The sequence below is a fragment of the Phyllopteryx taeniolatus genome, chromosome 9, assembly GCF_024500385.1.
Source record: "Phyllopteryx taeniolatus isolate TA_2022b chromosome 9, UOR_Ptae_1.2, whole genome shotgun sequence".
NCBI classification, from domain to species: Eukaryota; Metazoa; Chordata; class Actinopteri; order Syngnathiformes; family Syngnathidae; genus Phyllopteryx; species Phyllopteryx taeniolatus.
The window spans coordinates 28,152,096-28,179,735 of NC_084510.1; the positions used below are offsets into that span (position 1 = coordinate 28,152,096).

The 27,640-nt window shown below is 43.7% G+C and overlaps 2 protein-coding genes across 5 annotated transcripts in view; one reads left to right on the forward strand and one right to left on the reverse strand.

Annotated features, from left to right (window-relative positions):
• Positions 1 to 6,416, reverse strand: part of tafa3a (TAFA chemokine like family member 3a) — an 82,536-nt gene extending 76,120 nt beyond the window's left edge. The window contains exon 1 of the mRNA XM_061785009.1: positions 5,773 to 6,416. The gene's annotated coding sequence lies outside the window, so the exon portion shown is untranslated. The remainder of the gene's footprint in view (positions 1 to 5,772) is intronic.
• A 3,136-nt stretch (positions 6,417 to 9,552) lies between these two features.
• ppm1j (protein phosphatase, Mg2+/Mn2+ dependent, 1J) lies at positions 9,553 to 27,417 on the forward strand. Of its 4 annotated transcripts, XM_061785005.1 has the most exons (12): positions 9,553 to 9,701; positions 13,711 to 13,997; positions 14,105 to 14,209; positions 20,329 to 20,518; positions 21,965 to 22,297; positions 22,967 to 23,079; positions 23,553 to 23,637; positions 24,173 to 24,291; positions 25,002 to 25,065; positions 25,503 to 25,610; positions 25,866 to 26,017; positions 26,349 to 27,417. In XM_061785005.1, exons 2-12 carry the CDS (start codon positions 13,720 to 13,722, stop codon positions 26,494 to 26,496), a joined length of 1,695 nt encoding a protein of 564 aa, XP_061640989.1. In that variant the 5' UTR covers positions 9,553 to 9,701; positions 13,711 to 13,719; the 3' UTR covers positions 26,497 to 27,417. The 4 variants fall into 4 exon arrangements, with proteins under 4 accessions (XP_061640989.1, XP_061640990.1, XP_061640991.1 ...); XM_061785006.1 differs by lacking the exon at positions 9,553 to 9,701 and having other exon boundaries at positions 13,553 to 13,997; positions 20,329 to 20,443; XM_061785007.1 differs by lacking the exons at positions 9,553 to 9,701; positions 14,105 to 14,209 and having other exon boundaries at positions 13,554 to 13,997.
• The last annotated feature ends 223 nt before the right edge of the window (positions 27,418 to 27,640 follow it).

A 27,640-nucleotide genomic window follows, 5' to 3' on the forward strand; every position in this document is an offset into this window, starting at 1 on the left:
TTCCGCGTTGTAGCCATTCGTTGACTCCCTTTTAAAAGTACAACATTCATCAGGCGGAAATGAAAAATAAGATGAAAGAGTGAAATGTTGCGTTTGCACTAAAAGAGCGTGTCCATTGTGTACCAGCTTGAGACGATGAGGAGGAGGAGGAAGACGAGGAGGAGGAGGCTGGTTCCAAAAGATGAAAGTGAAGCGTGAACTGCCGCTGCCCTTGAGCGGCTTCTTTCACAGTGTCGACATGATACGAGACATCAAGACCCAAACGTTGGCTTCATACACGTCTTTTTCTCTTGCAAAGAGAATTTGTTGAGATGCAGCACAGTGTAATAGTGGTTAACATGTCTGCCTCACAGTTCTGTAGTTCTGGGTTTAAGTCTCAGCTCAGGAATTCTTGTGTTTGCGATGCCTGGGTTTTCGCCGGGTATTCTGGCTTCCTTCCACATTCCAAAAACATGAATGTTCAGTTCATTGAAGACTCAAAATTGTCCATAGGTGTGAATATGAATGTGAAATCAACCAGGAAGTTGGCCAAAAAACAAAAGCTAACCCGTAACTTCCACCAACAACCCAGGCTAAACCTAGCTCCTCCCCGAAATGCAAAGCTCGTCTCGCAGTCAAACTGTATCACTCAAAACTACTTCCTTGACACGATTGCTACATTCCTATTAGCCAGGGCTTTGGCGCCATCTTGTGGCATCTTAGGGTGTTACACAAATAGTTTACTGAATTGCAATGACATTATCGGTGTCAAAATATCACAGTAAATAAAAGTAATCGGTGCCGTTTTAACATGCAAGTACGTGACTATAGACACCTTAGACACGCAACCCTTTTGGAGACGCTGCTGCAGTCCAGCTCTCGCCCTCTCTCACACACACATGCAGTCTCATACACAGCCTCAAACCAGCAGACACTGCAAATTAGGATGAATAAATAAGAGATGGAGTTGTGCCTTCCTCTCTAAGTCTAATCTCCGAAGTAGGGGGTCGAAACAGATTGCCGCGTCAGGCTGCATGAGTGAGCGAGCGGGACACTGCTGGCTTCCAGGAAACCAATTTGTTTGTTTATTGTGTTCATGTTTTGTTTTGTTGGTTTTTTTTGTCAGCGGTTACACTTCATCGCAGCCGGGCCCATCGTGGACATGCTTCCCTTAAATGGCGTCTATAAAACGCGCCATGTGCTCTTCCTCCCCCTCCTCTTCGTCGTGAGGAAGTGCCACAACGCTGCTCTTGTTCGCTACGGCAGGCCTTCCAATTTCCCCTTAAAACGGCCGCCGGATTCGCCCTGGCAGCTGGAGACGGGGCGTCGAGAGGTGGAACAAAGTGCTTTCGAAACACATTAGGCTACCAACACACTTCCACGTAGACAGTCTCGGAGTGCTCTAAAATCGGGCAGAATCGTGTGGCTCGATAGGCCGACTTTTTATTGCTCTCAACTGCTGTGAGAGTGACGAACAGTGTCGGGAAGGATGATCATAATTGGCTCACAAATGCGGCTGATGTGCTTGGTTCAAGCAAATAAACGCACAAAAGTATTTAGAGACACCTCTTTGCCAATAAATCAATCAACCAACTGTTGAGCGCATGCTCAATAAAGCAATAAGCTAAGAAAAATAAATCCTAAACAAGTAAATAAATGGGCGAGGGAACACTGTGCTAAAATAAATAATGTTTTTTTTTTTTACCATATTCAAATGTATGGAGATGCATCTGGTGTGTACTCACCTTAGGTGATGGAGTTGATGCATGCATTGTTTTAGTCTCATGCTCACCAACACAGGCACATACACACACACACACACACACGTGACACACTATTGATCTGACATTGCGTGCGGCAAGCCGGCGGAGAACACAAATACAGCCTGCGGTGGCTCCTTAAAAACTCCAGACAAGCCTCTTCATCCTCGCCGTTCTCCTCCTCCTCATCGTCTTGTGGAAATCACCAGGTGGCTCGTGCATTTCAAGCAGCCTCAGACAGGCTCAGGCACGCCTGTTGGTAGCGTCAAGGTTGCTTTTTAAAAAGTCAAACTTGCAAATGGCCGAGCTGTCTTTCCTGTCTGAATGCTGATTTTTTTAATTTTTTTTATTTATTTTTTTTTTTTTTTAGGTGTTTGCCAATGACTGAAAATGTTAACCTTGTGAGACAGCTGTATTAGTCAGCGTACATACAGGTGCTTCCAACCATCTTGTCAAATTAAAAATCTGCCTTCTATACAAAATCTCCCACTAATATTATTTATATCTGGAATAGTTACATTTTTACACAGCCTAAACTGTCACCATCATATAACCTGTATTACAGGCGGTCCAGACGATGTTGTAAGTTATCTTTTTATGTACACCGGTACCTTGACTTACGAGTGAATCGATTATGAGGGTAAGAAATGCCAACATGATGGAACTCGGACGCTGCTTTGAAAACAGCTGGCAGGAAATGGTTTAAGTTACCGTAATGCCCTGGCATGTGGGCAAGGAGAGCCACAGTCAACCGTTCACTTTCAGCTGTTTACTGACTGTTACTGTTACTGTTTACAAACGGTCAAACGCATAAATACAAAATGCGAACACTCGCAAGGAGCTGCTGTCGGCCACAACTAACACCCCGACGCTCACACTGCACCATAACCGGCCAACCCGACTCCAATTCCTGATGTCGCTCACTAGCTGTCACTGAGCTCCCATCTCCGCTAATCCCAGGGTGGCCTTTGCGCCGCCTGTCAGCAACGCCTGCCAATAACGGGGCACAATAAACGCCCGCAGGACAACAGTGGGCCGCAGGCAGCTTCAAGGGCTACTGATGGCGAACTATAAAACAATATAATGGCGCTCCTGTCAGGCAAGGGGCGGGCGGGCGAGGGGCCGGGGGAGAAAGGGAAAGATCTACGCTTCCTCGGACTCTCCGAGGAGACTTCAATTAATCACCGCTGAATTGCATCAGCCCGCAATAGGCGTGTAAGGTTATTACCATGCGCTCTCCGCAGGATGAAATGCGATGATAGCGCTAATTGAGGGGAGCGGTAGAGAGGACAAGCAGGGGGGATAAAAACAGCTGACCGCACAACAGTTGTCAAAAAGGATGAAGGGCAGTTACAGGAACAAGTTGAACACGAGGATGGGAGACAGGATCATGCAAATCCCGTTCGAGGCTTCTGTAGACAATAAAACTGTCACTGACAAGGCTTCAAATCATCTGGTGGAGTCGCACCACCCCCTGAAATAGAACTCTGTACGCTGGGCCTGGTCCCAAAGGTCCTTTGTGTTCCAAATTGTGTCTGGCGAAAAGATGGATGGCGTTAAAAAGCAGTCATTCACCTGACTGGAGACAAGTGAGCCGGATATTAAGCACATACCGATAATCGGGACAAATTTGACCTCGACTCCCCGCTACTGATCAAAGTCAGCAAATGGCTGATGATTGGATATGTCTGAAGGTTTATCCTGAATTATTATCCTATACTGTGAGATGTATTAAGAGTGATCCCCCCCGCCCCCCTCCCGCTGATCTGCTCGCCAAACAGTCAATGCCAGTCAGAGAAATTTTCCCGACCCCTTTAAACCTGTTCGATATTTATGATCACTAATCCAACACGGAATTCCACAATCCGTGGACATGGCAGCAAAGTTCAACACCTGACACACATTTCTCCAGCCGTGTCGTGTTAAAAGCAATTGTTGCTTTCTTACATGCAATATGTGTCAAACGCTGATATCATTTTCTTACCCGATTGTGGGATGCAGCTTGGGCCAGATTTACACTGCAAGTCCAGGTGCCCAATTCTAATTTTATGCCAATATCTGTTTTCTTATTTCACGTACATTTCAAGTAATACATGTCCAATATGGTTGTGTTAATATTTAGAGAACTCTAGCGTTTGGCATCTTGCTGCCAAGGACCTATGCTGAAGTGAGTTGAGGATCTTCGTTTAGACAACAGTAGTGCTTTGCTGCCATCTTGTGGCATCTACATGTAATTATGAACTAATAAGAGGGCGTCCATTACTCTCAGATTTCCTCTATTCGTGGTAGGGCTCGTTCACTGCATTTCTCACTGTGATGCCCTCGCGTGTGGGAAAGGGGAGCCACAATTACGATGGCGCTTTTCGGCAGGGAGATCGTCCGCAAACAACATGAGTACACTCACACCGGAGCTACTGTCAGCCTCAGCTTACATCCAGACACTCACAAGCAAGCCACACCCACCAAGGCCTTCCTCTTAAAGGCACACTAACTCACTCACACGAGAAGATGTACAGCATTTTCACTTCATTGTTACAATTTGTTTTTGTGTGTGTTTAAATATGTTCATAATGTGTTAAAGTGTTTTAATCATTGTAAATGTTTAAAGCATCCTCATAACAAGTCGTTACTAATTGTAAAGTACACCGTAATGTATCATATTGTAACGGAACATTACCTTATAATCATGACCTATCTCGCTGTACAGTGATGTAATGTATCTTAGCTCACTATAATAAATTGTGACATATTGTTGCATATTGGAATGTAACAAAGCGTTACGTATGGTACCTCATCATAAAAAATGTAACAAGCTTAATCCTACCAATTTTTTTATTGTTATCATTATTGTAATGTAACGTATGCTAGCGTAACATACGCTAACATATGGTAACATACCGTAACGTAGAATACCGTAACGTGACATACCGTAACGTAGCATGCCATAACGTGACATACCGTAACATAGCATGCCGTAACGTGGCATATCGTAATGTAACATACTGTAACGCTGTTGTAACGTAACATTTCACAATGTAAGCTACCGTAACATAGCATAACATACCTCAACGTAACATGTCGTAATGTCACGTACCGTAACATACCATAACTTACCTCACCGTAACATGCCGTAATGTAACGTACCGTAACATAACATATCGTAACATAGCATACTGTAACATAACATAACATATCGTATCGTAACATAACGTTACCTGTGTTCACAGCATGTGGGTGTTGTTGAATTTTTATCTGGTTTTTATCTGGTCTCTCTATATTGCAGCTTTTCACCCATAGCAGGTGGGTGCATCTCTCACAGCGAACGGGGGTCCACTGTATGCGTGAAAGAAGCAACAGTGTGATGTCACGTTAAACCTTTTCGGGAATTCCAATTCAATCGCTGGCATGCCGTACGGAACAGTACCAACCGGTGGAAATGTGAAAACTGAAGTTGTTGGGGTCTTTTCCCCCCGTGGCCGCTTGGGAGTAAACCCATAAAGCATCCCTGAGCAACAACGGTGCTTTGTGATGTAAGATGCACATATGGGATGTCATCTTGTGGATCATGTCGCGGTTGACAAAAACATCTGTAGCCTTTGCCATAAGGACGATGAGAAACATAGCTGTAAATAGGGAGGGGAAAGGGTGGGTGGGGGATGGGATGGGGGGTTTCACACTCCTGCCGTTTGATCTGAAGATCACGTCGCAACTTGTGCCCTGCGTCCGCTCAACATGGATGTGGTGCAGGCGAGACAGAAGAGCCTTTACCGTGCATCCGAAATGATGTAAAGATGCTGATGCTGCAAATGCACCTTGCAAGACCACATGCAGCATATCCTCGTGATTGGATTCATGACTATAAGTGGGCAACATATTTTATAAGTAATACGATTCATTTTCGTGACAGACCCCCCCCCCCCCCCCCCCCCCAAAAAATAAATAAATAAATAAATAAATAAATAAATAAATAAAATGTAAAAATAGCACCTGGATGAACTTCATAGGTTGCAATTAAGAGTGAGACGCATCCTACCTGTCGTCGTGCTGTCAGTTAATCCCGAGATTTCATTTTTTTCTCAGTTTTCAACCACAAAGCCCAGCCGGACATCTTCTTGATCTTCTTCTTGTTGGTCTAGCTGTAGCAATTTCCCCTCGGCTCCACAAAACATAACCTCAGTGTACAAAAAAAAAACCCACACACACACGAAAAAAAATACGCACAGTTTGCGTTGTTGTGCTGTGTCCAGACACGCGCAAACAATCCAGCGATCCGCACAAGTGTGATGGATACGAGAGGGAAGCGAGTGGACCTGAAAGTCGATAAAAGTTGCAGCTCCTCAAGTTCTTATCTTCGGCTGCTTCCGAGCTCCTTGCGCACACGCCGAGCCGTCTCGCATGCTTCCTACCTTCCTTCAGTCATTTTTTTTTTTTTTTTTTTTTTTTCTCAAAACAAAAATCCTCCATCCCGCGCACTAGATGCGGTTGTATTTTCCTTTTGAGCTGCGTTTCCTCCGCTCGGAGGGATGCTTTGCACTGGAGTTGTCCGAGGATTGGGGAGAGACGCCGGTGTCATCGCTCTGTGGCGCCGAGCAGCAGGGAGCGTCTGCGCCGGGGCTTCAGTGCCCCCCAGTGGCGATGGACGGTACCGGCGTCAGGGTGGAAGCTGAGTTGACCTCACCCGTGATGATGATGATGATGATGATGATGATGATGAAGAGGAGGAGGAGGATGTGACAACACCCTCACTTTGTTTGGGTGAGTGAAACAGCAGTTGGGTTCTATGTGACACAGCGCAAACATTTACATCACTCTTATCTCATATTGCAACGTATCCTATCTTACCTTTGTTATTACACTATTGTATCCTACCTGTGCATATTGCATTGTGACGTATTGTACCGTTAACATATCATAACGTATCATAACGCATCGAAATGTATCGAGATGTTCCGTACAGTAAACGAACAGGGCGTAACTCATAATGTAATGTGTTGGAAAAAATAATATTGTATCGGAACGTATCACGCTGCGATACGCAGCCAGGGGTGTCAAACTCATTTTTGTCACAGGCCACATTGTATACCTCATATACTATAATTAAATACAGTATACACAACACATTGATGAATAACCAATTTTGAAATCAGAAACCTATAAATTCATGTTTTTCAACTATTACATTTCTTTTCAAAGGGGGATTGATAACAACAACAACAAAAAATGCTTGTAAATATCTTCAGTGGTATTACACCAGAACAGAATTAGCAATTTTGATTTGCTTTCGGCGGCACGGTGGACGACTGGTTAGAGCGTCAGCCTCACAGTTCTGAGGACCCGGGTTCAATCCCCGGCCCCGCCTGTGTGGAGTTTGCATGTTCTCCCCGTGCCTGCGTGGGTTTTCTCCGGGCACTCCGGTTTCCACCCACATCCCAAAAACATGCATTAATTGGAGACTCTAAATTGCCCGTAGGCATGACTGTGAGTGTGAATGGTTGTTTGTTTCTATGTGCCCTGCGATTGGCTGGCAACCAGTTCAGGGTGTACGCCGCCTCCTGCCCAATGACAGCTGGGATAGGCTCCAGCACGCCCGTGACCCTAGTGAGGAGAAGCGGCTCAGAAAATGGATGGATGGATTTGCTTTCGCGGGCCACATAAAATGATGTGGCCGGATATGTCCCCCGGGCCGCCAGTTTGACACCTAAGCTAATAATGCAGAATACCACGTAACGAGCCATACTGTTACCGCCTATCGTAATGAATTGTGACATACTGTAATGCGTTGTTATGTATAGTGCGTATTGTGACGTAGCACAACGTAGCATATTGTATCATACTGCAGACTAGCATGGTGCAGCGTACCTCGTGATGAATCATCCTATAAAGTAAAATATCGTATTGGAACATATCAAACGTATTGTAACATATTTTAAGGTACCTTAACATATTGTATTGTTGCATCACGTATCATGCGGTAAACTAACATAACGCAGGTACCATATAATGAATCCTGCAGTAACATATACTGTAACAGCGCATCGTTATGCATTATGTGTTGTACTGCATCATAACGTATTGTATCGTAGCAGTAAAAAAAAAAAAAAACATCTTTATAAACACATTCAACTTGGCCCGATTGTCAGTATGCGGAATCATACCATAGCTAGCATAGCAAATGATGGGTTAACATCGATGCGGTTATCATTTCTATAATTGAATCTTGGAGTGGAGTCTTGAAATTGTTGTTTCATGCACTGACTGCTGATTGAGGCACGACCACGCAGTCTCCACAGCGGAAGCTGCGTTGTCATCTCTCTCCTCCAGCATTAGCGCCAGGAACTCTTCCCTCCACTAATTTTGTTATCGTCGCAATTTTCTTTTCCATTTCTCGCACAGTCGCGTCTATCTACATGCTCGATGCACCAACCCCTCTGGGAACAATAAATCTTATTGAATCAGATCCTATCTTTGCTTAACGCTCATCATATTGTATCGTGTCCCATCTAATCGTACCTTGCCTTATTTGGAAACTATTATTGTATCCAACCTTTGCTTATTGCATCGTAACAATGTATCTTACTTGGTAATGAATCAAAGTGTCGTTCTTTAACTTAACGTAACGCATGGTACCTCGTGACATCTCGTAACATCTCGATGCATTACTGTAATGTCGTCAAACTAACATATCGTACCTCATAACGAATCGTAACGTAGCCCACTGTTATATCAAAATATGCATTGTCATATAACAATTTATGGGGAATGTACCCGAACATAACTTAGCAAACCTCATCACGCCCTATCATAACGTAACGTAATGTAAAGTAACGTTTTGCAATGTAACGTACTGTAACATGGTAGCAATTAGTAGCATAATATATCGTAACATACAGTAGGTAACATTTTGTAATGTAACATATTGTACCATTGTAGCAATTACTAGCATATCGTAACATAACGTATAATTAAATATAGTAACATAAGGTAACTTATTGTAACATATCGTAGCGTATCTTAACGAATTGTAAGTATCATTAACTATGTTAACAGAATGCAACATTGTGACTTTTGGATTAATGCAACTTTTCATGAGGATCAGTTGCATTTGTTTGTAACCTTGCAGAGGCGAGTAACATGGATCAGTGCAGAAACTTTTTTATTTTGGTGCGGATCCAAACAGGATTATTTTTTTATGACTGCATCCCCCCCCCCCCCCCCCCCCCAAAAAAAAAAATTATCAAAAAAAGAAACTGCAGATGTTGGTACGGATCTGTTCAGAGGATTTTATTTTTATTTCATCCTTTAACGATGGGAAAACTCTGTTCCCAGGACATTATCGCCACGGACAGGCGCGCAGTCATTCAGGCCGCTCTCTACTGGGTGTCACTTCAGTAGTAGAATGGATTATTAATCAATACCGTACTTATGAAGTATGGATTTGTTTTTTGATTGGTTGCGCACACCCTGTGGGAAGGTAATCATCCTGAATGGAAACACACGGGGACGAACACACAAATCCCGAGAAGGCGAATAACAAAGAATGTCAGCTCTTTAGCGTTGACCTAGCTGAGTCGTGATTTTCCAAGCTGATTTACGCCGGCCAGTGCCGGTTCCAAATCTACACTTTAATAATTACTGATGAATAGGGAAGCTGCTCTTTCGATTCTTTTTTTTTTGATGCGTGTCGTTATAAGATCTGCAAAGACATCATATTACCCTCCTTCCTCTCTGTCACGCGCCGACAGAGCGGCGAGATGACCTCATTAATCTTTGGCGCATTGTGCGGACCCAGCTCGTCATCCTCCCCCCCCCCGACACCGAAGTTTGTGACACAGGCGCCGCTCATTAAATCATACGACAGGATGAGGTCGGCCTTGAGGTGAGGAGCCTCAAGCTGTGCGGGCGCAGATAGCACGAGGCCGCGTTTCTGTTTGCAGAGCTCCGACGACAGATGTGGCAGCTGAGGTGAGTCACGAGGTAACTGTGGTCACTTTGCCGTCGCAATGGAAAAGGAAAAGCCTTGGTCTGTGAAACCTTCTCGTTTGGAACATTTGCTGTGTTCGTAACAACTCTTGAAATCTCCTTCAGTTTTGAATAATACACAATAATTACTCATTTACTATTCACAAATTTGTGTTTTTTTTTTTTTTTTCTTGTGGAACTTATCCCCAGCTAAGATGCTGCCAAAGTCCTGAAAGCAGTAATCGGTGTCAAGGAAGTACAGTGTTGTCCTCGCATAGTTGCAATTCACTTTTTGCGGATTCACCGATTTCCTAGTCATATAATAGCAATTGCTTAGTCGCCATCTTGTGGTATCATGGTACCATGGGACTATGCTGACGTGAGTTAATGAATTACGTTTAAACTAACGCTGTACTTTGCCGCCATCTTGTGGTATCTATAGGCAATTATGAACCATGTTTTTGCTATTCGCAACAGGGCTCGACCCGCACACTGGGCGCAACCCAGCTTTAATTTGCCAAATTTAGTCGTGATAAAAGCTAATAGTTGAATTAAACGTCACCATTTCCCCCCTAGAATTTATTCATTGAAATGTATTTTTTTGTCATTTATATTCATTCGTCTTAAATGTATTGTTAACGATAAAAGAAAAGTCATATATTTAACATTTGTATTTTATTCAATTCTTGGTAAATTAATTCAAAATAATTGTACATAAATTATTATTCGTTAGAATGATTTATTTTTAATATAGAAAATAAAAAAAATAAAAAAAAATATATATATATATATATATAATGAATGTGCAAAAAAATATTTCTTTATTGACCTGCTCTACGAATGACCTGGCCCATGTGTGCCTTTTAAAAATCTTAACGTGGCACTTGAGCACAAAAGTTTACCCAACCCTGTTACACTGTTTTTCACTCTGCTTTTTACGGCTTTGGGACGTATTAGTACCTTTTTGACCCTGTAAAAGCTACAAACAGTTCTCCTGGATCTGCCACTAAGTGGAGATTGTGTGTAAAAACGTACAAGGCGTGGCAGTCTTCATTCATTTTGCTGTGATATTGTATGACTTGGCCTCATCCCGGGGTGAATGCGGGGCGGACGTCGATCGCGGCCGTTCTGCTTAATATAACAGCACACCGCAGGGAGCTGTTCAAACCTTCCCCCCCCCCTGAACCCTCGCATGCTTTCATTGTTGCCAAAGTGTGTCTGAAGACGTGTGGGACGGCAGGCACGCTACGGTGAGAGGGAAAATTGGAGGCATAATGGCCTCAGGAATGGAGCGGGCCATCAATAATGCAGAGGAAGCGGCGCTTAATGCCCCCCGTTAGTCCAACAGGTCCGCAGCCGCGGGGACAGTTATTCTTCCTCCGCCGCAGACACTCGGCTAGAGGCCGCTACATCAAGGCTTTATTGCTCTGCGCGCGCACACCCGCTTTTGCCGACCTCCGTCCCGCAAGAGCCGTTAATACCTTTTCAGCAAGGGCCCGCCCGAATAGTTGGAGCAGCCATCTTGGCCGGCTCTCTGATGAGGGCGGAGGGCTGTAATCAAAGGCGAGTTGAAACAAAGGGAATCACGTTGAGGTCGAGTCAGGAGACGGACAACAGCGCACAAGTGCGACAAACTGCAAAAGCCAACTGGGGACGAAGCAGCAGAAGATGACAACGGAGAAGCTGACGACGATAAAGATGGAGTAGAAGAAGATCACGATTGTGAAGGAGACAACTTCGAAGAAGACAGTTAGGCCAACGCTGACAAAGATGCCAATGGCGATGAAGAATTGAAAGAAGCTGTTGGCGACAAAATACAAGAAGAGAACGCCGCCGAAGAAGATGACCGAGATGTAGACGACAAAGAAGACCAAGCAGAAAGTGACTGTTGAGAAGATGACGCAAATGGTGAAGACTGAAATACGTGGAAGACAACGGAGCTCAAGAATATAAAAATGAACAGAAGAAGGCAAGGAACCAACAAAGAAAAAGAGAAGAAAAAGATGACTAAGACGACATCTACGTCAACAATTAAGATGACTACGAAGAAGTTGAGGTTGACTAAGCCAACGCTGACGTAGGTAACAATGGCAACCACAACGACAATGAAGGAGACGACAAAGAAGCTGATCACGGCAAAGAAGAGAGAAAGTGGTCTGCAGGCTCGAGAGCATTTTCTACTCCGGATCCAGTACTCTGGAATGCCTCACTCGCGGATATTAGAGATGCTACCTTAGGAGATAGGTTTCAATCTCAATTTAAGTCTCATTTTTACACTTTGGCATTTAGTTCAACTACATGTAGGCCTGTTTTACTGCCGCTTCACCTCTCTGCTCGCCCCCCTCCTCTTCTACTTGGAGAGGACACTAGTTGGCGGTGACCGAATCTGAAGCTGTTGCTGTAATGATTCTGCACCGACCAAGTGGGACAAGATCTGAAGCAGAACCACTTTCCTGAAGGCATCTACCTGCGGCACTTCCGCTCTTTAAATGGACTCTTACGTCGTCTTAATTAACATTGTACAGCACCATAATATGTGACAAGTCTTGCCCGCTCGGCAGCCTGGTGATCCTGCAAGTGGGGATGCCCCCAAATCTGTAGCCCCTTCTCAAGGTCTTCCTCTTTTCTCCCCAGATGGGGTTTTGAGTTTTTCCTTGCCCAACCGTGTCTCCGACAATTCTGTCGACCGTCTGGCACACATGCTAACCACAACTCTGCTGCGCTGTTGTTTGATATCATATTACTGTTTATTACAATTAGTAAAGACTCTAAATTGATGTAACCATCAATGAAAGTAACACATACATTATATCAAGTCAGTGTGTGCTTCACGTTGGAGTCCAACTGCAGCGTCAACGCACTAAGCTCCATCTAGTAGTCCTAGGACTCCATCTAGCGGACAACCTTCAAAAGTGCAAGCTCAGTCTTGTGGCTCCCTTTACTGACCCCCAGAAGAGTGACGTTGCATTGCAAAAATAGAATATACAAATACATAAGACTATAATCACCTAAAGTAAGTAGATACACGGATACATGTAAATATATCAAATGAAAAAAACTAATTAAATGGATTTAAATCAAATATAGGTACACCTGCACACTAGATTCTTTAGAGCGACAATAAGAGCTTTACAAAGATAATAACGAAAAACTATATATAGTAAGAATTAGAAAATAAAATTTGCTATATTTAAATCAAATCAACATTTTCAATGACTAATGAAAATGTATAATAACAATATTAATAATAGTACTCTGATATTGTGCTTGCAGATCACAGCTGCTGCATCAGCTTGTGCGAGTGTGCCTGATGTTGCGGTTGATGTTGACATATTGCGTGAAAATAACAACGGTCACATGCAACATCGTCAAAATAGTTACGTAATTAAAAGGCGCCTCAGCTGATATGAGTGTAATAGATCAGCTGAGAGGTGGACTGCGGCCCCACATAAAGACCACGTAGGTTACTTTGGCGTTGCATCAGCTGCTAAGAAGACGCCATTGAGCAATTGACTTGCTTGGCAGTTTGTAACCCTATAATATAGTGATAAACATATGTCAGTAGATGGAGCAATCTAAAAGCACAATATTCAAACCGCATTGTCGATGAATAGCGATCATTAAAACTGATCGTTATTGTATTTTGTATGCATGTTATTAGATTGGCAAGTGGCAATACAATACAAACAGTTTTTCAAAAGATTGATGCATTGCAGTATTTCTAAGCGTCTGAGGGTGCTGCATTCAAAAGCATCAGGAAGCTTGTGGTGCAGGATTACATTTTTTTTTTTATTGGCTTTGAATGAGACAAACACCGCCTCGTCGTCACATGGGTGCTCGGAGGAAGCACCAAAAAAAAAAAAAAAAAAGCGAGCTGGCTTCCTGAAATGCTTCTCGTCACTGGCTGCGTCTTCCGTCGGCCTCTCTCGCGCGAATCCTTGAAAGGATTTTTCATGTATTATTATTAGTATAATTATTCTTTTTGATTCGGTTATTTTTCTGTTTGGCGCAGCGCGAGTCCATGCCGACGATGATCAGCAAAGTGAAGAGCGCCATGTCCACGCTGGTGGGAGGGATGATGCCCCACGGCCACCATCACCACCACCACCATCATCATCATCACGACCACCACGGCGGCGGCGGCGGCGGCGACGGCCTGCCGCCGCGCTTCCCCTACGGCCGCCCGGACTTCCTGGAGCTCAGCCCGGAGCTGCTGCAGTACTCCACCGAACACGCCTCGCGGCCGGTGCTGACGCTCAAGCGAGGCGGCGGGCTCCCCTGGAACACCGGATACGCCGAGTGAGTATTTTTTGGTGTTTTTGTTTTGTTGTTTTTCTTTTTCTTGCTATTGCGCTGGTGGCGCTTGAATCACACCGTATCGAACCAGCGTCTTGGACGTTTTCCAGTGACGAGTCCCAGTGCGGGATGCTCGCCGGCTCACAGCACTGCCGCATCTGCAGCAGGCACTCAAATCTCCAATCTGCTGCACCGGCTCCCTCTGGTTCTGCTGTGTAGGTTCTACCATCAAGTTCTTCCCTCAACTGCTGCGGTGTTGGATCAATTCTGTGGTTCTGACGCATTGGTTCCACCCTCGAGGTTCTACTTGATTGGTTCTCCTGCTCAGCTTTTGCTACATACAGTGGGTTCTACCACTTTTTTGTCCAGAATGTGCTGTTTGAAACATTCCCTGCTGTGCAATAACATCTCCACACATTCCACTCCCTGTGTGTCAGTTTGAGTGGGTATAAGGCAGTACAGTATGAGGAGTCGCGGGGGAAACAAAAACCTCAGCGAGCCATGCCGAGAGTCTCAAGGAGTCTCAAGGGGTGCGACTGCGGGCAAGAGAAGTTTCAATAATGAACTTAGTTAGTTCAATTACTGTGACAGTTCAGGACTTGGAGTTTTGACGTCGAGCTGGTTTCAATCGATGCTAACTGGCGCGCCGACGCGTTTGATGTCAATACGACCATGTGAGTGCACTTAAGACTAAAATGCTTTCGTGTAATTGCCGCGTGGTCATATACAACATGTTTACAGGCTTTGGGATTCTGCAAACGTTCAAGAAACACAGATGGAAAGGCCAACAAATAGACTCAATGGCCTGTCTTTTTAAAACAAAAAATAACATCATTTTTAATTAATTTGGATGTAATAATTACAGGCAGTACACTCATCGGCCACAAGCTAATCCCCCTGGTAATTACTTTGCATTAGAGCAAAAGCGATAATATGCATGGTGTTCGAATTGGCTTTGGATCATTTTCATCCACTGGATACAGCATTTGGTACGTGAGGAAACATTAGGAAAAGCTAATACAAGAGCAAAAGAGCTTTCAACAATATATGCCATAATATGACTCGTACGAACTCCGACGAGGGAATTTCCCCAAATAAGACCAATCAGAGGGAGGCATCCAAGACAAATGGGTGACACTAACCTGCCAATCTCTTTTTTTGGCCATCTAATTTGACCGGATCATGGCCTCAAAGTTTAATCATAATTTTGAGGATTCGCCATGAAAAGGGGGAGACGAAGCCCCTTTCATCGAAGCGTTTATCAATGAAAGTTTTTCTATAGGTGATGTATATATACGTATAAATATATATCGATCATATATATTCAGTTTTCATGATCCTATTGCATATTTTGCACGTGTCCCTAAAATTGTTGTCCATCCTTTCATTATGGGTTAACTGGCCCTTTAAGAAACCCTCTAATATTTTCAGTGACATTACGACAAAATGTGATTTCGAAAAAAATGAAGGGACGTGAGCGTGAACATGTGGCGAAGGCTCTCCAGAACTTCCACTAACAACCCAGGCTAAACCTAGCTCCTCCCTGACGCGCAAAGTTAATTTAATCATTTCAACAATCCTGAATTAAAACAAATGACTACTTTCCCTTTAGCCACGGCGTTGTACCATATCGCGGCATGGGAGGGCATTACCGAAAGAGCACAAACACACGTGAATAGGGAAGTCTTGCCACGACTATATGAGGATAGTTTCCACAGCAAACAAATCAGTGAAGTTGTGACAAGCAAACTATGAATAGTACTGTACCACATGACGATAGCTATGGAAAGTTTAGTTGCAACTTCTATTCTGCGCTGGCAAGGAAACCATTTCCACTGAATGGCAGAAAAAAAACAAAAACAGGAAGTTGACACAATCCGTATTGCAACATCTACACTTCGTATGTGACCTCAGGCAAGCATGTGTTTTTTGTTTTTTGTTTTTTTTCACTGAACACCTCAGCTTCCTCCTGTTACTATTTGCTGGTTCCACCATGCAGAATTAGACTCTTAACCATCACACAGGCGTGGGTTTTGATCACAAGTTGCGGTCGTCGCTTTGTTGTTTCAACTCGCATTCCTCCCACGCTGCTAATGTGAAGTTCAATTAAAAGCTCACCGGGCTCATGTGACAAGCATGACTCATACGTGACTGCGGCGTGCGGAAGCCTCCAATCTCATTGGACGACTGTGAACGCTGATTAGCGCTTGAGGGAACTTATTTTCAAAGCAGAAGCATCATAATCGGTTTTATCGATGTTTTAACTGTTGGTTAAATGTTCCGTCCATTGTTGATTCATTCTTGAAGCTGTTGAGACAAAGCATCAGTCCATTGTCATTGTATGTTGATTATACTTATTCAGCCAAGCAGAAAATGTTATATACAAAAAAAAAAAAAAGACTACGGGTACTTTTTATAATGGATCAATTTGACCCGCAACATAACACGCAAAGTCCACACAGGAAGGCTGGACGCCAAGCCAGAATCTCTCAACAGTGAGGCAGACGTGCTAACCTCTAGCCCACCTTGCTGCTCCTTTCGCCATTTTCTTCATTTTTATTTTTGTTTTAAACGCACCTTTTACTTTCATTGCAATATACACCAAATGCCTCCACCATCTGAAGTTCAGTAAACAAAGCCCCCAGGTAAGGATGTCACTCTCAAATCATTTTAAAATCGATTCTCCTATTGATTATTCGTGGAATAATCAAATAATAACCCCCCCACCCCCACATACACACTATTATTCTTTTTTAAAACTTTTTTTTTTACTACTGCATTTTATTCTCATTTATGACGGATGGACATCGAGCCTTAAACTGCATATGTTGGTACTGAGTATATGGTATAAATTTGGTGTACAAAATTTAGACAGCAAAACGCTAAATGGTTTTCAATTGTGATTAGCATTAGCGTGCTAGCAATTGCATTTTAGGTAAAAAAATGCTACCATTCAGATCACTCATAAATCATGTTCTATGTACATTACACATCTAAGAGTGTCTTAAAAATACCTTAAAGACGCTACTCTTGTCGTTTTTGGCAAAGTTTATCAGTGGCCCAGCACTGCGTCCGTCTGCAATAAATGTCCGTGTGGAACATTGGTTCCGGGGGCGCAAACATGGTTCCTGGCGGAACATATTTATTTTTTAATTTTTAATTTTCAACCTATTTTTGAATTCGACTTAGCCGAAGTATTAGATTTTTGGGGGGATTTTGAATTTTTTTTCCCAGCCCCACCCCAGGACATTATTCGCACAATTACAATATAGTAAAAGCAAACACTAGGCCAGGCCAGAATAAAGCACAAACAATTGGGGGCGGAAGTGAAGGTTGTAATTCTGAAGAGCGTCCCTCTGTGCTGGTTGTGTGCCAAAGAGCACAGGCTGCTTTGGCCTTGAAAGCAAAGTTCAAATGATTGTCATGAAACCTTTAAGTCTCCCTCGCTATTAGTCCTAATGTGCACCATCCCTGCTGTGCCAGTCCTCGGCTTTCAACTGATTAGAATTTTTTTTTTTTTTTTTTTGTGGTTTTTTGGAGTGGGGAGGGGTGGGGGGTGGTAATCCAGATTTGTTGGATTTGTCCATTTGGGCCTCTCCCATATCATGCCTTTCTGTGACGATTGTAATCAGCTAAACTATTTGGAAAGCGAGCAGTCAGAGGTTGTTTTTGAGTTTCCTTTCATTTGCACGTTTTTAGGGTCCCTCTCCTCCTTGTCTCATTGTGTTAGATTCACATGAGCGAATATTCCTAATCCTCTCTCTGCGTGAAGCCAATACATGAATGAGCACAATTAGGCAACAGGCTTGAAGTTCGAATGTGATGTAAAATGTCATTGACAATGACTAGATTTCAAGACAACAGGTGAAATTCAAGACAAGAATGTCTCAAAAATGTCCCTTTTCAAAGAAAAGATGACCTTGCCAGTAGGGCGGCAGCCATCAAATATTTGTAGAATTGGAAAAAAAAAATATTTTGCATTGTTAAACAAGAAAATGTGCATGTGACGTGCAGCGGTTCGCCATGCTCAGGTTACACACTGTAATATCTGTGACTGAGTGTATGTGGTTTTAAAAGGTGGGAGTCAGCAAATTACAGTGGAGGGTTGGCTGTTGTGCGCTCTGGTTAGCAGCCAGCTGTTAACTGGCTAACCGTTAGCCAGTCTGCGTGTTGAGTGAGTTCCAGGTCATCATTTGTGGCCATTGCAGGTTGTGTCGGAATGTGCTCATTAGGTGTTTATTCTGTTACCGTTTGTTCAATAAATTGATTGAAAGTGCACAGGCAGCTGTCTATCCTTGACCACTTGTGGGGACATTACAATACGTTAAAACTAGCGGTGGTCGGCTATATTAAATTTGATGCAGAACGTGATTACTTAAACACGTTCCCAAAAAGGTAGGACAGGGGCATGTTTTCCACTGTGTTACATCACCTTTCCTTTGAGCAAAATTTAATAAGTGTTTGGGAACTGAGGACACCGATTGTTGAAGCTTTGTAGAAGGAATTCTTTCACATTCTTGTTTGAAGTACAACTTCAGTTGCTCAACAGTCCGGGGTCTCTGTCGTCATACTTGGCACTTTGCAATGCGCCTGCCCACATTTTCAATGGGAGACAGGTCTGGACTGCTGGCAAGCCTGTCCAGCACTCCCACATTTTTACGACGAAGCCACACTGTTGTAACATCTGCGGAACGTGCCTTTGCGTTTTCTGAAGTGTTCCCGAGCCCACATGGCAATATCGTTTCCAATATCGTTTCCACAATATTGTCGGTTTTGAAAGAGTGATCGAAGCTCACGGCCAGTCGATGTTGGTTTTCGGCCTTGATTTCTCCAGATTCTCTGAATCGTTTGATGATATTATGGACCGTAGATGATGAAATTCCCAAATTCTTTGCAATTGTGTGTTGAGAAAAGTTTTTCTTAAACTGTTGGACTATTTGCTCACACAGTTGTTCACAAAGTGATGAGCCTCGCCCCATCCTCGCTTGTGAACAAGTGAGCCTTTCGGGGATGCTCCTTTTCTACCCAATCATGCCAATTAACCTGTTCACCTGTGGAATGTTCCAAGGAGGTGTTTTTGATCAACTTTCCCAGTCTTTTGTTGCTCCTATCCCAGCTTTTTTTTGGAACGTGTTCATCATTTTAAACAATAAATACCTTGTCGTCGTAGTGTATTCAATTGAATATGGGTTGAAAAGGATTTGAGAATCATTGTGTTCTTTTTTTAATCGTTTTAAACAGCGTCCCAACTTTATTGGAATTAGGGTTTGTACCAAAATGATAGCATCAAAGCTGCAAGCAGCAGTAAACGGGGCCTTGTATCCCCGTTTTCATGGCGAATCCTTGAAATGGTCATTCAACTTTAACGCCATATTCCACCCACATTAGATGGCCTAGGCAAAAAAGCTTCTTAGTTTATCATCGCCCATCTGTCTATAGGATGCCTGCTTCTGACTGGGGCTCGTTTGGGCAAAATCCCTTGTAGGATTAACCCAAAGAGGCTGTTTCAAACCAAAATGGCTGACTTCCTGTTCAATATCTCCACTCAGTATTGTGGTGCTTGATGCTTTTTTTTTTTTCATTGTTTCCAGGGGGTGCTTCTTAGTGAGTTTTTCCGGCGTCATGTCTTGGAACCCTAAAATATACATATACATTTAGACCGGGATACACGTGCTGCCGAAGAGTGACGGGTTTTTGGGGATGGTGTAACCAACATGAAAACCAGACAGCTGTCCAAGAGTGGAAAACTAGCAATTTTCTCAACTTTCTAGGGGTTGCAACTGAGCGTGTTTTTTGCAAGGGCATGTATCCTGGTGAATATGTTTGTACTTTACGGGGTTTGTGCTACTTGTGTTGGTTTATCACCTACAATTTCAACAAAATATATTCAAGTTTGTGATTGTAAGGTCACAAAATGTGAAATTGAAGGGGGTGGATACTTTTTCAAGGCGCTGTATAGTATGTAGAATGCAACACAGTGTATCTTCTGTTATTTGCAACAAAATGAAAAGCCAAATGGATGTATGCCCTCTGTGAATGAGGGGACATTTCCTTGCTGTCATTGACTCTCATAAAATCGCTCTGCACAGTAATCACGTTCTGCATTGTTGCACAAATGCACGTGGGTTACAAACAGCGCTGCAAGAGCACCAAGCAGCGCTCCACTTTAACTGCATTATCCTCCGCAGGCAGGGGCTCATAATTAATCCCTTTCGCAAGTTCCCTGTGGGACGTATCTGCATCCTGTCCCCATTTTTCCCCCCTCGCTGGGCAAAAAAAAAAAAAAAAATGTTATTCTGTTTTATGCAGCTAACTTGTGGCTTTTCCGCACCAGGGTGATCAACGCCGGCAAGAGCATGCTGAACGAGGACCAGGCCTCCTGCGAGAAGCTGTTTGTGCGGAAGCCCAGCGGAAAACAGCACAACTCCACTCTGCTGGAGGACAACGGGGTGAGCCAAGTGCAAAACTGCAGCGATGGCATCCAATCGGAAGCCCGAGAGACGGGACATGAGCTAAAAATTATGGCAAGCGGCGCTCGCTCATCATTTATAGTGTACATTGTGTTGTCCTGATGGCAAAGTGACTGAGGGACGACAGCGGAGCCAAAAATCCACAGTCATCCCGTCACTCGAGAATGCATGTATAAATGCCACTGTCTTGACTCCTCAGTACAAAATGTCTTAGTCAACAATCTTAATCCTCCTGTTTTTGTAGGAACAGCGATAATGTTCCTGGGTCAGTTTGACTTGTTACCCAAAAGTGTTCGAAACCAAAAAAAAAAAACAGAAATCCGAACAGAGTAAACTTTAAATATACCACCAATTATGATCCCAAACACCTGTACAACATTTTATAGTCATCTGACAACATAAGCTTTAAAAATAAATGGCTTACAGATTTTTTGATTTTGGAAAATTGCACCTAGAGTGCACTCCCAAATGCACATGTGGCGAAGAAGCAACAACAGCCCAGGCTAAACTTAGCTTCTGGCCACCATACAAAACGTTTCTCTCTGTCGAGATATATCACCTCACCATACTTCCTTGACACCAATTACCACTTTCCAATCAGACAGGGCTTTGGTGGTATTTTTGTGGTATCGCAGGGCATTTCAGAAAGAGCACAAAACAGCAAATAGGTGAGTTTTTACTCAACTAGCTGGGGACAGTTTCCACAGAAAAAAAAAAAAACGGGAATACTGTAGGTGAATTTTTGAAACGTGAACCGCGAACAAGCGGGATTTCTGTAACCATTGGTTATATGTCATTGTCAACTCAGTTGCTCACGATATCAATGTTTATAGTTGATTTCACTTATCAAGCCACTACACTTAATATTCAAAAGGCTTTATGGTGGTTCACTTTGGCCCACAACATAACAGGAGGGTTAAAGAAAAGTGACGGAATATATCAGACGTGATGTCCTAACTAGTTAGCCAGTAGGGACTGTATTTGCGTTGTTTCTTGATGATATGTCTTGCAAACTCGAGAGGGATCTTGTTCTGACATACGGATCACTCGTGCCTAAACATTTTGTGGACAACTGTTACTTTTGGAAAGTTGACAATACACAAAATCATATCAATGTGACCATAAAAGCTCAGCTACCTCGCATCTCGTGGATTGGATGTCCGATAAAATCAATAAAGTTCTTCAGGGCTCTTGCTCTGACACGAATGAATCGTCTCGGAAAGCTTGAAGATTGTTAAAATTACGCCAACCAGCCTGCCAATTGGACCAATTACCTCGCCTTGCCAAAGATCTTATGTCGGATATTCCATAAAAATCAGTAGTGTTCTTGCTCTGACATTGAGAAATGGTACCTAAAACAAAATCAGTCTACTATCGTTGCTCGTAGAAAGCTGACAATGATGGTGTACCGAATGAGCTGACATATGTTGTCAACTATCTCAAGCAGCTCGGGTGAGATAACCTTTTCAAATCAATAGGGAATTTGCCCTTTTTTTTCAGGATGGCACAGGGATACCCCTCTACTTCTGGGGCGTCTATGATGGCCACGCCGGCTCCGGTGCTGCCATCATGGCCTCCAAGCTGCTCCACCGCCTCATCCGGGACCGGCTGGGCGAGATCTTCCACTTGCTGAACAACCACGGTGGGGCGCCGCCGCCCATCTGCTTGGCCAAGAACGGCAGCCCGTACCAGGCCGAGATCAAGAAGGGGGCGGCGCAGGAGTCGGACGAGCCCGACCCCGTCAGCGATTCGGGGGTGCGCTATCACATGGAGAAGGTCGTCAGTCTGGAGAACCTCGTGATGGGCGTCATTGAGACCGCGTTCAAGCAGATGGTGAGCAAATTCACCCATGGACAGCTCTCTGGTTCTTGTGTTGGTGTCACCACGTGGGAAAACTCATCATATTTTGCAAGCGTGTTTATCCATCCATCCATCCATTTTCTGAGCCACTTCTCCTCACTAGGGTCGCGGGCGTGCTGGAGCCTATCCCAGCTATCATCGGGCAGGAGGCGGGGTACACCCTGAACTGGTTGCCAGCCAATCACAGGGCACATAGAAACAAACAACCATTCGCACTCACAGTCATGCCTATGGGCAATTTAGAGTCTCCAATTAATGCATGTTTATTGGGATGTGGGAGGAAACCGGAGTGCCCGGAGAAAACCCACGCAGGCACGGGGAGAACATGCAAACTCCACACAGGCGGGGACGGGGATTGAACCCCGCACCTCAGAACTGTGAGGCTGACGCTCTAACCAGTCGGCCACCGTGCCGCCGCAAGCGTGTTTCTTCCGGTAAAAATGTATTTATATTAAGTGTCTGCAACACGGCCTTTCTGAAATTCTTCAGTTGTGGCCCGTGGAAAGTGAGAAAAATAAGCCCCGGACTTAACCAAACAACAGAAAGTAAAAGCCGATATCCTATATGGCGAAGCTTTTTTTATTTAAAAATTTATTTTGCCTATCCCGTTTGTTTACTTTTACTCGTGTGGCTTTATTTCAGGATGACCTGATCGAAAAGGAGAAAGCGTCGTACGCCATCTCTGGTGGCTGTTGTGCCTTAGCTGCCATCCATCTAATGGGCAAACTCTATGTTGCCAATGCTGGAGATAGCAGGTGCGTTTCTTCAAACCTTCCCATGCATATGTCCCAAAAACAGCTTGAAAGAGGATGTAGCTCATTGGTAGAGCGCATGCTTTGCATGTATGAGGTCTTGGGTTCAATCTCCAGCATTTCCATTCTTTTTTTGATTAAGTTTAAAGCTTTGAGGCTGCAGTCTATTCGCATTTAGAGCAAAAAAAAAAAATTCACCTGGCACCCTCCTTACATTTTACTACTTCTATATCACGTATAGTTGAGACTATTTTTTCATATGAACCAGTTACTGTATTAAGCAATATGCGCCACGCCTCAGTTATGGTTGTTGTTTTTTTGTTTTGTTTAGTTTTTTTGCGCCCCCTGGTGTTACATTTGCTCACTGCATTCTCTAGTACTATAACCTGAACTCGTCCTCTACTGGACTATACTTTTGTTTCAGGAAAACACAATAAAGTGTTTATTTCTCACCCCTGCACTTTGTGTCATTGCAGGGCTATAATAATCCGGAATACAGAAGTTGTTCCCATGACCAACGAGTTTACACCAGAGTCGGAGAGACAACGACTGCAGTATCTGGTATTCTTTGTCTTGCCATGATGCACGTCCAGGTTTTTTTTAAACCCTCCTTTTATGTTGTCAATTTGACCCACTTAAAAAAGTAGTTTTTCAATATGACACTTCTGCTTGGCGTAACAAGTGTAATTCACATAAAGTATAGAATGGAAACCATCCATTCATCTATTTTCTATAGCGCTTGTCCTCGTGGGTGAGCTGGAGCCCACTGTATCCCAGCTGACTTTGAGCAAGAGAAGCGGGGTACACCCTGGACTGGTTGCCAGCCCCCTCACAGGGCACATATAGATATTTAACCATTCACACTCAACAGTCACGCCTATGAACAGTACCTGGAGAAAACACGGGAGAACATGCCACCTCCACAAAAGAACTGATGACCAATCCAGGGGGTATTTCCCCTCTGGCTGAAAATTAGCTGGCATAGACTCCAGCTCACCCACGACCCTAATGAGGACAAGCACAATGTAAAATGGACAAATGGATGGCTGTTGGACTCCAGGACAGTTTGTCGTGAGCTCTCTTGGTCCGTTCGCAGGGCTTCCTGAGGCCAGAGCTCCTGGGCAACGAGTTCACACACATTGAGTTCCCGCGCAGGATCCAGCACAGCGAGCTGGGCAAGAAGATGCTGTACCGAGACCACACCATGAGTGGCTGGTAAACCCCCACGCTGCTCACTGATTTCTGTTCAATATTCGTTCACGAACAGCTGACAAGTTCGGTTCACTTAGGATGCATTAAGTGTCTCAAACAACAGCGAGTGTTTGCCTCCTTGATTGGTTATAGCGTAAGAATAGCTCGGCACAAGAAGTCATGCTCAGTTACTGCAGTACTTAATGTTTTTCATTGGCCTTTATGGCCTAGAAGTGTTTTTATACAGATATTTACTGTAACTAGGAATGCCGCTTCTGTAGAAATTGCATGTGAATGCTGACGAGCTGAAGCTGCATTGAAATACTTTGGAATTGATTGAATTGTTGAAACGTAGAATGTGAGACTTGAAGTTGGAATGGTTTGGATTGGTCGGGAAATGTGGAAGGAGGTTAAATATGTCAAATATCTTGTAGTCGGGGAATTTAATTGTGAAAAGTGGGACATTTTGGGGATGTAAAAACTATTAGAATTTGGAAAACAGAAAATAGAAGAGATGTCCCAAATGAGCGGAACAGTTTGAGTTTGGAATGGAAAAGATGGGGAACTTTCTTGTTGAATGTCTCATTTGCGTTTGCTTTTTTCTGTGCCCGTGGACAATGTGGCATTCTAGATTTTTTAAAAATCTTTTTTTTTTTACAGGTGCCACTGTATAGCATAATTGTGATGTTACATTGACATTTCTTTTTTTTGGGGTGGGGGCTGTTGTGTTGCAGGGCTTACAAGACAATCGTTGAAGATGATCTGAAATTTCCTCTCATATACGGAGAAGGTAAAAAGGTAAGATGCATCTTCGACAGAATATTCACAGTGCTTCCAGATCTTTGGCGCTTTGCAGGCTATACCTGCGATCTATAAATACGAGTCGTAAGAACGTTCCTCAACCAATATAGCCTGGTACACGCATACCGATTGTTAACATGTGAAGACTTTCCTGTGAGAGGGAGCATCGTGCCACAGGAGATGAAAGAGTAGTGTGAGAATACATTTTAAGTCAAAGATTGGTGGCCTTGACCACAAGGGGAGAAAAAAACTCTTAACTCAAAACCACTCCTCACCATGGGATAATTGCTCATTCTAATCTTTTAGAGACATTCAATAATCAGGGCCTTTGCTCAGTTGGGGGCGAAAATACAAAATTGATGCCCAATTTTCGATATGTGTGCGCACAGCTTCAGCTGCACTTTATTCAATTGTGCATGCGTGTGTTTATGCAGGCACGGGTCATGGCGACCATCGGAGTGACTCGCGGTTTGGGGGATCACGACCTGAAGGTGTACAGCTCCAACATTTACATCAAGCCGTTCCTCTCGTGCGTTCCCGAGGTGAGCACCTATCTCCAAGCACACTTTAAAAAAATGGAGCTTATATAAATAACCAGGTTTTTTTTTTTTTTTTTTTAATAAGGACATACAGTAAGAAAATTTCAGTCACTGAGATTTTTCTTCCTTTAACCTATTGTTTGTGTGTTTTGGGCCATTATCTTGCTTTGTGATGATAAAATATTCATGCAATATTACTGTGTGTTATAAATACAGTATATCAGGCACGACACAAGAGTTAAAACCCTCCTCTGACAGGTGCAAGTCTACGACTTCGACGACACCAAACACGGCCCGGACGACGTCCTCGTCATGGGCACGGACGGACTGTGGGACGTAACCACGGACAAGGAGGTGGCGGACGCAGTCTCGGCGTATCTGGCGTGTTGCGACCCCTCGGACCCCATGAGGTAATTGCAATCTGGCTGTCGTTAAGGCGACGGGGTGACGTGTGTAGTTAGCGGGTTTCAAACTTGGCTCTGATCTTACAATTGTACAAAAAAAATATATATAGAGAGATTTCCGTGAAAGACATGTAGATATGTTTCACAAAAGAATCTGCGATGTCGTGAGGGGTTAACTAATTGTGTAATTATCGCGGGAGTACAGTCACAGTAAAAAATATTAGGCCACTCTTGTATTACGAAATCAGCTATGTTTTATCATGTTCATTGTATTCTTCAGGTGGTACCAGGCATTAAAATGTGGTGCCCTCATTTTTTTCATGTGTGTTTTCTGTAGGTACACACTGGCGGCACAGGACCTGCTGATGCGCTCCCGAGGAGTTCTGAAAGAGCGCGGCTGGCGGCTCCCCAACGACAGGCTGGGCTCGGGCGACGACATCACCGTGTTCGTCGTCCCACTGGCGGGACACGAGGCCGAGACATGAGGCATGACTGCTCGCGGCTCAAAACCAAGCTGACCGACTGACCGGGCCCCCCCCCCCCCGCCGGAAGGAGAATCGGGTCTGAGCAGCACCTTCCTCCACTTCTAGATTTTCGGACCCTTCATTTCCCGACTCCTAACAGGAGATTTTCCAGCGGTGTCCTCTTCCTCAGCGACGGCTGCTAGTGAGATTTAACCCCCCCCCCCCCCCTGCGTGGTACTTCCTGTTTACGTTCAAGGCTGGGCAGCTAGTTTAAAAACTCAGCATGGACTGTGCATCTTCACACCTCTCCCAAATGTGATTCCTTTTTATATAGACGCGCCTCTCTGTAGCATAAAAGAATGTGTGGAAACCAAAGAGATGCCTTCGTGGCACCAGGATGGAATGAAAAGATCACGACAAAAAAGAAGCATGGGGTTGAAGTTAACGGACCTTTTCCTGCGCCACATAATCATCAGTCTGTATTCTCCTTTGTTGGTGATGAAGGTAGGACAGCACTTGAAGAATGTTTGCACATATGATGTCATTTTTGTTGATGAAAAAAGAAGATATTGTATTGTACATGTAAAGCATGAAGGCTCACAATCATTGCTTTTGTTGTTGTAGGAGAACAATGTCTCGGTATAGTAAGCTGTGATAAAATTCACACATATGCCTTATTGAAAGTCGACTAAAGCGTTTGTATTATCACACCACACGAGGGATTTGACCTTAACTGTAACGTATACCTCTCTGTTTTTGTCATTATGGTTGTTATTTAGATGTTCCATATATTTTTAAAGATTACGGAAAATGTTTTATTTTTATCTTTCTTATTCATACGTGCTTGTTTCGAAAGGCAGTGTGCGGTATATGGGATAAGGCCGACTGAAATGTGAAAGATGTCATGTTCCTCTTTAGAAATAAATCACAATTTTCCCAGTCGTCTCTCTGGACTATTATATTTATTTTATTTCATCTTGTCACGTTTGTTACTCAGGTTGCTATATTGACTAAATGTCAATTCTCACCCGAGATAGTTGCTTACCTGAATACAGAGCAAGTCAAATCCTGATACAAACTGTCTTGGTGCTTTTGTTACTCTGGTTGCTATTTTGCATAGCAACTGTTAGCATTTTATCAATTGTCATTTGAAATAGTACTAAAC

Bases quoted from the DNA above. Each gene is read 5' to 3' on its own strand.
- ppm1j (XM_061785005.1), top strand. From the start codon at position 13,720: ATGCCGACGATGATCAGCAAAGTGAAGAGCGCCATGTCCACGCTGGTG. The intron at 20,519-21,964 runs GCAAGCGGCGCT...CTTTTTTTTCAG, and splicing joins GACATGAGCTAAAAATTATG to GATGGCACAGGGATACCCCT. The intron at 26,018-26,348 runs GTAATTGCAATC...TGTTTTCTGTAG, and splicing joins GACCCCTCGGACCCCATGAG to GTACACACTGGCGGCACAGG.